This window comes from Manis javanica, chromosome 13 (genome assembly GCF_040802235.1).
Source record: "Manis javanica isolate MJ-LG chromosome 13, MJ_LKY, whole genome shotgun sequence".
In the NCBI taxonomy this organism is placed as follows: domain Eukaryota; kingdom Metazoa; phylum Chordata; class Mammalia; order Pholidota; family Manidae; genus Manis; species Manis javanica.
The window spans coordinates 52732106-52744266 of record NC_133168.1 but is presented as its reverse complement, the minus strand read 5'-3'; the positions used below and the strand labels follow the sequence as shown (position 1 = coordinate 52744266).

The window sequence follows — 12161 nt, the reverse complement described above, 5'->3', positions numbered from 1 at the left end:
CCTAGGTACTTCTAGGCAGGGAATGAACACATACTCATTAAAGACCATCTGACTGCATCAGGAATTGTATAGCGGCTAATATTTATCAAGTTTTTACCCTAAGCAAAGCATATGCCAAGCTCCTTGTGTAAGACCTTTTTATTATCCTCCCCAGTCTACAGATCAGGAAGAGTTTAAGTAATTCCCAATTGTTGTGAAGTATTTAAATGTCGGGGAGGCCTGATTTCACAGCTCAAGCCTTTACTCACTATACTATGTTTTATCGTGCAAAATCCATTACAGGTTTAGGACCAGATAAAAGTCGGTTCAGTTCTAATCTCTGCTGCTTAACAGTTGTTTGACCTTGATACTCTCTAAGCTATCCTTTCCTCATCTATAAAGTGGTGACCATAACAATTACATAGCAAGGGATAGGGTAAGGACTGAAGAGTACATGGAAAATGCTAGATGGAGTGTGCATGTGCAATAATGGCATTTAGTGCTATGTCTGTGCTAGAGAAATCACTCTTCTTGGAGTAAAATAGTTTTGATCTAAGTAAATTCTCTTTCATCTTCTCATGAACTTTCTTTTATTTCCACCTTACTTGTTTTATATCTTAATAAACACTGTCATTTTTCAAAAAGTTTTGATACATTAATATAATATGCAACATTTGAAGTAATTTCAAGATTTCATTCAAATAGAAATCATTTCAACATAAAGGGGGTCGATTTTGCTTTTTTGACATTACTAGGGTGATGAATGTCAAAATAAGAAAACCCAAAAAACAATAAGGCCAGATGATGTGATGAAAGGAGCTTTGGACTTGGAGTCAGAAGACCTGTGTGAAGTCCCAAGTCTGATGCTTACAAGCATCAGCAACATGGGCAACATAGGCAAGTCACTGAGAAGTCCCTGTGCTCCTATGCACATGTACAAGATGAACACATTGGCTTATATGTTCTTCTAAATCTTCTGAGGAAGAATTTGCAATTTTTAAAAAATCAAAGCCATTAAGCCATGAACACTTGACAAAATTTCAAGCTTCCTGTGACTTAAACGAGAAGCACCCACTCTTGATGGCCTATCAAACCACACCACAGATAAGGAGCTTCCAATTTGACTCTCCACCTGAGTTCAATGGGGAGGTGAAAGAAAGAAGACACCAGAAAATCATTTTCTTCCCTTAAAAAATCTCTTCTGTTCTCACCACAAACTCAGCAGCTGTGTTCAAGAGGAGTCCAGAAGGTCACCTTAGATTTCTGGTTCTCAAACCTGACTGTATATTAGTAACACCGGGAACTTTAAAAAAAAGTTTTTTTCATACTGCACTCCATAATACTAACATATCACTGGGAAGAAACTACATATAATTTGCAAGTGCTAGGTTTCATTTTGTAAAAGGTGGTATGAACCACCTTGGGTAAGAACTTAACTCTAGTTTAAACACAAAAACATCCCTTTGTGTTATATCCTTTAACCTCCACTGCACTGAAAATGAAAATTCGCTCAACTATACACACACAGCTGGATCAGCCGTTCCAGTTTGTGGGGACTCCACCTGCTTTGGCTCTAAAAGTTCCATATCCTGAGAAAACCTGAGTCTCTGGAAAACAGGGACAATCAATCTAACACACACAAACACACACACACACACACACACACACACACACACACACATACAGACACATACACACTTTTAAGTAACCCTCAGTAATAATAGAACAAGTACAGATCAACAGTAGCCTTCCCTAAAGCATCACCACTGAGATGACATCATTATTCACTCAAGTACATGGTCACACTTACAAACCTCTGAGGCCACTGGGACCTACAAAGGGACCTACAAACATGCAATAGCATAGGTGACATATCATCATACTATCGTTCATTTTGCTAGAGGTCATACTATGAATATTTAAGTTCAATGACTAGCATTAAAAAAAGAAAAACTACTTTGAAGTCCCTGCCTCCCAACCTCATTTGTCTACTTTTCTATAAAAATTCAGGCAATTCTTCAATAATAATATTTCCACCATTTGACAGATTTTTTAATAGTTTTATGGCTTAGAAAATTTGTTACATATTTCCTGTAATGATACTATGTGAAATTGAGAGTATAATATAAAATGAAATTAGACAATAGTTATGTCTGTATGAAAAGACTCATTTATCATTTCAAGTGAACACTTATTAGAAAATTAACTTGGAATGGCATGTATACAGCAGAACACATATTTTAAAATAGAACATATAGAAATCTTTTCTAAAACCACATTATTATACACAAACACATTGTCCTCTGTCTCCTGATAGAAACATTAGACTCTAAGATCAAGTTATGATCCCACAAGCTAATGAAGAATAGCATCAGTCTGCATGACACACACTTGGTAGGTACCCCTCTCCTCACTTATGGCCTTGCTGGCTGTCTGCGGGCAGAAAGTGTGGGCCACAGGGGGCAGCAGTGTGGGAGAGTGGGGAACCTTCTACTGGCTCCAGTTTCACACACTGAACTAATGTTGTGGAGACACTACTGATGAGCTAGGAGGAAAGTCCATATAAATCCTTTCCCTTTCAGAAACCAGAATCTTTAGACCGACTGCCACCAACTGGTCCATTCTTCACTCTGTAAAGAGCTTAAATAAGGAAAACCCATTAGGCCTGTGGTTGCCATCCCTGAAATGAACAACAGGCTGACTAGCAGTATACTCTCTCTTGTTATGTTTCTGACATTCAGCAATATATGCACTATCTAAGCACATGTAGAATAAAACCTAATTAAGGAGGTGTGTAAAACTGTTTAGACTCTAAGGTTCTGAATGTGATTTCAACAACTTAGTCCTTCTACCACTGACTTTACAAGTAGGTAATTAAGGGAGACCTCAAAATATGATATTGTTAAACAGGAAAAGCATAAACTTCCAAAGGTCTGTTTCATGATCTTGGAAGAGAATTCAAAAATCAATTAAAAATATGATTAGCAAAACATGTGCTTTTTACAATATACAGTAGACCCTTGAACAACACAGGTTTGAACTGTGCTGGTCCACTTATACATGGATTTTTTTCAATAAATATATTGGAAAAGTGGAGTTTTCAACAATTTGAAAAACATTTTATTTACCTAGCTTACTTTATTATAAAAAATTACGTTATTATAAAAATAATAGACAAAATAATATACAAAATTAGTATTAAAATCAGCCATTTATGTTACTGGTTAAGCTTTCAATTAAGTAATAGGCTAGTAGTTAAGTTTTGGGGGAGTCAAAAGTTATGTATGGATTTTTTACTGTGCAGGAGGTTGTCCCCCCATACCCCTATGTTGTTTAAAGGTTAAGTGTATTCCTTCTATGATGACTTTGCATAGTCTTACCGCAACTTTTTCAAGCAAACTAGAGATTGAATTAAGACTTACTGATTGTTCATTTAAATCCTGGGAGTCTTCCATGTGGTTTTCTCACTTCTCCTGCCACTCCCAAGTAGAAGCAGCTTCCTTCAATTAAAATTGGACTATCTGAAATGAAAAGATGGATGCAAAGGGGAAAATGAAAAAAAGTTGTGTTTTTTATTCATTTGTAAAATTACCAAAATGTCCTGTGATTCACATGACAATAATCTGTATTAGAATTAGTTTTAGAAAACAAAATTCATTAACATTGTCCCCATATCTGATAGAAACAATGATCATGTAAATCATATCATGGTAAAATTGGGATATGTCAGCAGCTACACAGAAATTCTGCAGATAAACCAAAGCATCTAAGGACAATTCTGAAGCCACAGACTGTCATAAATACTTAGCATACTATTTTGCTGAGAGAGGTCTGTCATTAAGAAATTGACAGATTAAAAATTAAGAGTTTGCACTAACCATTCCCTTTCTCAAGGACATAAAATTGAGGAAATACAGTATGTATTTTAATATGACAGCTTTCTATTATAGGAAAATTTGTACCGGATGAGACCAAGACTCAGTCCTAAAGAATATAGTGTTACAAAATTCATGCCAAATTTTTAAAAAGAGAATGAATACAGGACTGTTATAATAAAGAAGGGATTACAAATATATATGGGAAGAATAATTAGTCAATAAACTATGATGAGACAATAGGTTAACTATTCAAAAAAAGTTTGTATTTACTCCATACCATACATTAAAATTTTTCTCAGCAAGTTGAATTTAAAAAAAAAAACAGGTATTTTTTTTAACTTCCAGATAGAGATGGATTTTATAATAGAGGCAATGGAATATAACACAAAAAAGCCAAACACCCCTTTAACACACACACAAATACTCAAAATTATAAGATATATGAAAATATAAATAAATTACCTGCACAAACACCAAAAACAATGGGCTAATGTCCTTACCATATAAAGAGCTCTCACAGTATAAACAGAAAGGCACACACATCCCTACAGAAACGTGGTCAGTCACCACAAAACAATGTTCAAACTCACTAATAAATGAAATACAATTTAAAATAATAATGCATTTCAAGCCCTTGAAATTCTAATTCTAAAAATAAAAGAATATAGGAGGTTAAAAAAGTGTTCATCACAGGCATTAATATAAATTATGGAACTCACATTTCAATGAATACTGATATAAAAAAATTTTGAACATATAATTTAAGTGGAAAGTACTCCAATCTGTAGAAACAATATGTTCCCAATTCATCTTATTAGGCATTCAACATGTGTAGGTGTTTTACTCAGTTTTACCTATATCCATTCGCATATTCCCTACTACAACCAGGTAGAGATGGTTTTAGTTTCATTTCTGCTTTAAGGTATTTTCTACAATAAACCTAGTACTCCCCTTATTAGCATACAAAACATTTTTAAAATTACAAAGGAAAATTAAAATGTAAATTGTTTTATGCATATACAAACAGTGACACAGATCAAAGATTCTTCTTTTCAAGCTTAAGAGTCATAAAATGGCAATGGTAACTTATATGTATGCAATGTGACAGTCCCAGTAAGATACTGATTACAAATACTCTAAAACCAGAAAAGTATCATTTTTTAAAAAAGCACAGTTTTAAAGTGCATATGAAATGGGGAAGGGGGAGAGTATATACGAAGCACATTGAGAGGTGTTTCAGTATATGTTTGAATTCAGGAAGGTAAGTAGGCAAGGAGTTCTACACTAAAGATGTCATTTCCTGGGCCTGAGAAATGGTGACCAGAAAAAGCGTAGCTCTTTGCCGCTCATCTCACACTTCCATCTTCTTCTCTCACTCTCCCCATCTCCTACAGACTGATTCCTACTATGGAATCTGGGACTCTCACCCTCATCCTGATTCTAGCTGATCCCTTGCTTGCTCCTCCTATCACAGCAGGCCTCTGGACCCTGGGCCTGTGCACTGCACCCTCCGCTGGTGGCCAGGAGCATTCCAGCCCAGGCTCACACAGGATACAGTGCACACCAGGGTTAGGTGCGGGCCTCTGGTCCAACTGATGCTGACCTGCTGAGACTCATGCTTGCCACCTCCTGGATGGAACTGTGGCTGATCATCTCTCTAGAGACATTTTCTCCTCACTATCTGGATAACAAACTAGCCAAGTGCTCTCTTGAAGGGGAGAATCTGGTGTTCCTTTTAATTTTAATAGACACATGGATAAGGATAAGATGAATGGTAACTGTACCAAACACTGACCCAGATTACAAAGAGAAGGTACAGTGGATTCAACTACTAAGTGCAGAATGAAAACTTTGTGTTTATTGAATAGAGAAAAACAGCCCCAAAAGTAAAAGGACACACCAGATAATGGAAAATGTCTTCAGTAAATTCTGTGATTATGATATTGAGAACAAAGAAATTGGTAAGGAACAGTTTAAGAGACTATTAAATGATTAAGTAAGGACATGAAAATACAAACCATTTTTAAGAAAATTTAAATAAACAAACGTAGAAAAGTGTTTACTCTCACATTACCAAAATATGTAAAATTAAGCAACAAGTTATCCATTTGGGATTATACATATTCAAACATACAAATACATATTTTTGGATGTATATATATCAATAATCAAACCACTTTAAATATTGATAATGTGCATTATCTGAAAGGATACAGTGAAAAAAGTATCCTCATTCAATTACTAGTGATGGCAAGTTTTCCAATGCTTTAGAAAGCAGTATCCCTGAGTTTTAAAAGCTACAAATTCATTTGAACATTTACCCAGTATTAACTTTCCTAAGGAATAAACTTCCCTCAAAAAAAGTCACAAGACTTGGAAAAGAAGATGGTGGCATGAGTAGAGCAGTGGAAATCTCCTCCCAAAACCACATATATTTTTGAAAATACAACAAAGAAAACTCTTCCTAAAAGAGAGACCAGAAGACACAGGACAACAGCCAGACCACATCCACACCTGCGAGAACCCAGCACCTCACGAAGGGGGTAAGATACAAGCCCTGGACTGGCGGGACCCGAGTGCCCCTCACCCCAGCTCCCAGCAGGAGGAAAGGACTTGGAGCAGGGAGGGAGAGGGAGCCTAGGACTGATAAATACCCAGCCCCAGCCATCCGCACCAGAGCGCAGACACAGTGCATGCATGAGGTGCTGGAAACTAGGGAAACAGGATAGTAAGACCTGTAAGCGGGTCCCTGCACATGTTGCACCTGGGATAAAGAAAAGCGAGTGCTTTTTGGAAGTCTTAAAGGGACAGGGACCTCACAACCCAACGGAAATGTCCTGGGACACTTAGTCCAGCAGCAAGGAATCTGGGGATCTCTGAGCACTCTAACCCCCTGGACAGCAGGGAGCACAGAGGGCCCTCATGGACACAAAAAGCCTCCCAGCCATTCACCCTCCAACACGGCTTCACCATATCAGAGCAGCAGCCCGAGGCAGGTCACGCTCATAGCAACAGCAGAGATAAACTCCATAGCAGCCAGGCAAGAATCAGAAGCCCTTTCTGCACGCAGCTGCCCAGCACAAGCCACTAGAGGTCGCTGTTCTCCCAGGAGAGGGAGGCCACAAACCAACAAGAAGGGAAGTTCTTCGGGCCATCACTCGTCCCAGCTCTGCAAACTATCTCTATCACCATGAAAAGGCAAAATTACAGGCAAACCAAGATCACAGAGACAACACTAGAGAAGGAGACAGACCTAACCAGACTTCCTGAAAAAGAATTCAAAATAAAAATCATAAACATGTTGACAGAGATGCAGAGAAATATGCAAGACTAAGAGATGAAGTCCGGAGGGAGATCAGAGATGCCAGGAAGGAGAATACAGAAGTGAAACAAACTCTGGAAGGATTTATAAGCAGAATGGATAAGATGCAAGAGGCCGTTGATGGAATAGAAACCAGAGAACAGGAATGCATAGAAGCTGACACAGAGAGAGATAAAACGATCTCCAGGAATGAAACAATATTAAGAGAACTATGTGACCAATCCAAAAGGAACAATATCCATATTATAGGGGTACCAGAAGAAGAGAGAGAAAAAGGGATAGAAAGTGTCTTTGAAGAAATAATTGCTGAAAACTTCCCCAAACTGGGGGAGGAAATAATCGAACAGACCACAGAAATACACAGAACTTCCAACAGAAAGGACCCAAGGAGGACAACACCAAGACACATAATAATTAAAATGGCAAAGATCAAGGACAAGGAAAGGGTTTTAAAGGCAGCTAGAGAGAAAAAGGTCACCTATAAAGGAAAACACATCAGGCTATCATCAGACTTCTCAACAGAAACCTTACAGGCCAGAAGAGAATGGCATGATATATTTAATGCAATGAAACAGAAGGGCCTTGAACCAAGGATACTGTATCCAGCATGATTATGATTTAAATATGAAGGAGGCATTAAATAATTTCCAGACAAGCAAAAGTTGAGTGAATTTGCTTCCCAAAAACCACCTCTACAGGTTATTTTAGAGGGACTGTTCTAGACGGAAGCACTCCTAAGACTAAACAGATGTCACCAGAGAAAATAAAATCACAGCAAAGAAAGCAGACCAACCAAACACTAACTAAAGGCAAAAAATAAAATCAACTACCCACTAAAAGCAGTTAAAGGAAACATGAAAGAGCACAGAATAAAACAACCAACATATGAAGAATGGAGGAGGAGGAATAAGAAGGGAGAGAAGAAAAGAATCTCCAGACAGTGTATATAACAGCTCAATAAGCGACCTAAGTTAGGCAGTAAGATACTAAACAAGCTAACCTTGAACCTTTGGTAACCACAAATCTAAAGCCTGCAATGGCAATAAGTACATATCTTTCAATAGTCACCCTAAATGTAAATGGACTGAATGCACCAATCAAAAGACACAGAGTAACAGAATGGATAAAAAAGCAAGACCCATCTATATGCTGCTTATAAGAAATTCTCCTCAAACTCAAAGACATGCACAGACTAAAAGTCAAGGGATGGAAAAAAATATTTAAGGCAAACAACAGAGAGAAGAAAGCAGGGGTTGGAGTACTAGTATCAGACAAATAAGACTTCAAAACAAAGAAAGTAACAAGAGATAAAGAAGGACATTACATAATGATAAAGGGCTCAGTCCAACAAGAGGATATAACCATTCTAAATATGTATGCACCCAACACAGGAGCACCAGCATATGTGAAACAAATACTAACAGAACTAAAAGAGGAAATAGAATGCAATGCATTCATTTTAGGAGACTTCAACATGCCACTCACCCCAAAGGATAGATCCACTGGGCAGAAAATAAGTAAGGACATGGAGGCACTGAACAACACACTAGAACAGATGGACCTAATAGACATCTATAGAACTCTACATCCAAAAGAAACAGGATACACATTCTTCTCAAATGCACATGGAACATTCTCCAGAATAGACCACATACTAGCTCACAAAAAGAGCCTCAGTAAATTTCAAAAGACTGAAATTCTACCAACCAACTTTTCAGACCAGAAAGGTATAAAACTAGAAATAAATTCTACAAAGAAAACAAAAAGGCTCAAAATCACATGGAGGCTTAACAACATGCTCCTAAATAATCAATGGATCAACGAACAAATTAAAATAGAGATCAAGAAATATATGGAAACAAATGACAACAGCAACACAAAGCCCCAACTTCTGTGGGACGCAGTGACAGCAGTCTTAAGAGGAAAGTATACAGCGATCCAAGCACACTTAAAGAAGGAAGAACAATCCCAAATGAATAGTCTTAACATCACAATTATCGAAATTGGAACAAGAAGAACAAATGAGGCCTAAAGTCAGCAGAAGGAGGGACATAATAAAGATCAGAGAAGAAATAAACAAAATTGAGAAGAATAAAACAATAGAAAAAATCAATGAAACCAAGAGCTGGTTCTTTGAGAAAATAAAATTGATAAGCCTATAGCCAAACTTATAAAGAGAAAAAGAGAATCAACAAACATCAACAGAATCAGAAATGAGAATGGAAAAATCACGACAGACTCCACAGAAATACAAAGAATTATTAAAGACTACTATGAAAACCTATATGCTAACAAGCTAGAAAACCTAGAAGAAATGGACAACTTCCTAGAAAAATACAACCTTCCAAGAATGACCAAGGAAGAAACACAAAAGTTAAACAAACCAATTACAAGCAAAGAAATTGAAATGGTAATCAAAAAACTACCCAAGAACAAACCCCCCGGGCCAGGCAGATTTACCTCAGAATTTTATCACACATACAGAGAAGACATAATACCTATTCTCCTTAAAGGTTTCCAAAAAATAGAGGAGGAGGGAATACTCCCAAACTCATTCTATGAAACCAACATCTCCCTAATAGCAAAACCAGGCAAAGACCCCACCAAAAAAGAAAATTACAGACCAATATCCTTGATGAATGTAGATGCAAAAATACTCAATAAAATATTAGCAAACCAAATACAAAAATATATCAAAAGGATCATACACCATGACCAAGTGGGATTCATCCCAGGGATGCAAGGAAGGTACAACATTCGAAAATCCATCAACATCATCCACCACATCAACAAAAAGAAGGACAAAAACCACATGATCATCTCCATAGATGCTGAAAAAGCATTTGACAAAATTCAACATCCATTCATGATAAAAACTCTCAGCAAAATGGGTATAGAGGACAAGTACCTCAACATAATAAAGGCCATATATGATAAACCCACAGCCAACATTATACTGAACAGCGAGAAGCTGAAAGCTTTTCCTCTGAGATCACGAACAAGACAGGGATGCCCACTCTCCCCACTGTTATTTAACATAGTACTGGAAGTTCTAGCCACGGCAATTAGACAAAACAAAGAAATACAAGGAATCTAGATTGGAAAAGAAGAAGTTAAGCTGTCACTATTTTCAGATGACATGATATTGTATGTAAAAAACCCTAAAGACTCCACTCCAAAACTACTAGAACTGATATCGGAATACAGCTACGTTGCAGGATACACAATTAACACACAGAAATCTGTAGCTTTCCTATACACCAACAATGAACCAATAGAAAGAGAAATCAGGGAAACAAATCCATTCACAATTGCATCAAAAAGAATAAAATACATAGGAATAAACCTAACCAAAGAAGTGAAAGACTTATACTCTGAAAACTACAAGTCACTCTTAAGAGAAACTAAAGGGGACACTAACAAATGGAAACTCATCCCATGCTCGTGGCTAGGAAGAATTAATATCGTCAAAATGTCCATCCTGCCCAAAGCAATATACAGATTTGATGCAATCCCTATCAAACTACCAGCAACATTCTTCAATGAACTGGAACAAATAATTCAAAAATTCATATGGAAACACCAAAGACCCCGAATAGCCAAAGCAATCCTGAGAAAGAAGAATAAAGTAGGGGAATCTCACTCTCCAACTTCAAGCTCTACTATAAAGCCATAGTAATCAAGACAATTTGGTACTGGCACAAGAACAGAGCCACAGACCACTGGAACAGACTAGAGACTCCAGACATTAACCCAAACATATATGGTCAATTAATATTTGATAAAGGAGCCAAGGACATAAAATGGCGAAATGACAGTCTCTTCAACAGATGTTGCTGGCAAAACTGGACAGCTACATGTAGGAGAATGAAACTGGACCATTGTCTAACCCCATATACAAAAGTAAAATCAAAATGGATCAAAGACCTGAATGTAAGTCGTGAAATCATTAAACTCTTGGAAAAAAACATTGGCAAAAACCTCTTAGACATAAACATGAGTACCTGTTCTTGAACATATCTCCCCAGGCAAGGAAAACAACAGCCAAAATGAACAAGTGGGAATATATTAAGCTGAAAAGCCTCTTTACAGCAAAAGACACCATCAATAGAACAAAAAGGAACCCTACAGTATGGGAGAATATATTTGTAAATGACAGATCCGATAAAGGCTTGACGTCCAAGATATATAAAGAGCTCACATGCCTCAACAAACAAAAAACAAATAACCCAATTAAAAAATGGGCAGAGGAACTGAACAGACAGTTCTCCAAAAAAGAAATTCAGATGGCCAACAGACACATGAAAAGATGCTCCACATCGCTAATTATAAGAGAAATGCAAATTAAAACCACAATGAGATATCACCTCACACCAGTAAGGATGGCTACCATCCAAAAGACAAACAACAACAAATGTTGGCGAGGTTGTGGAGAAAGGGGAACCCTCCTACACTGCTGGTGGGAATGTAAATTAGTTCAACCATTGTGAAAAGCAGTATGGAGGTTCCTCAAAATGCTCAAAATAGAATTACCATTTGACCCAGGAATTCCACTCCTAGGAATTTACCCTAAGGATGCAGCACTCCAGTTTGAAAAAGACAGATGCACCCCTATGTTTATCGCAGCACTATTTACTAGGGCCAAGAAATGGAAGCAACCTAAGTGTCCATCAGTAGATGAATGGATAAAGAAGATGTGGTACATATACACAATGGAATATTATTCAGCCATAAGAAGAAAATAAATCCTACCATTTGCAACAACATGGATGGAGCTAGAGGGTATTATGCTCAGTGAAATAAGCCAAGCGGAGAAAGAGAAATACCAAATGATTTCACTCATCTGTGGAGTATAAGAACAAAGGAAAAACTGAAGGAACAAAACAGCAGCAGAATCACAGAACCCAAGAATGGACTACCAGGTACCAAAGGGAAAGGGACTGGGGAGGATGGTTGGGAAGGCAGGGATAAGTGGGGGGAAG

The 12161-nt window shown here is 37.4% G+C and overlaps 1 protein-coding gene across 14 annotated transcripts in view; it reads right to left on the bottom strand.

The window, feature by feature from the left end:
• The window catches only part of EYA4 (EYA transcriptional coactivator and phosphatase 4), a 296169-nt gene that overhangs the window by 220034 nt on the left and 63974 nt on the right, over nucleotides 1-12161 (bottom strand). For 13 of the 14 annotated variants that reach the window (XM_036994291.2, XM_017660250.3, XM_036994301.2 and 10 more), the window contains one exon: nucleotides 3402-3500. In XM_036994291.2, the coding sequence (XP_036850186.1) occupies nucleotides 3402-3434 (33 nt within the window). In that variant the 5' untranslated portion in view covers nucleotides 3435-3500. Of the gene's footprint in view, nucleotides 1-3401; nucleotides 3503-12161 lie in introns of those variants that run through there. The other variant, XM_073219626.1, reaches the window with a different exon arrangement.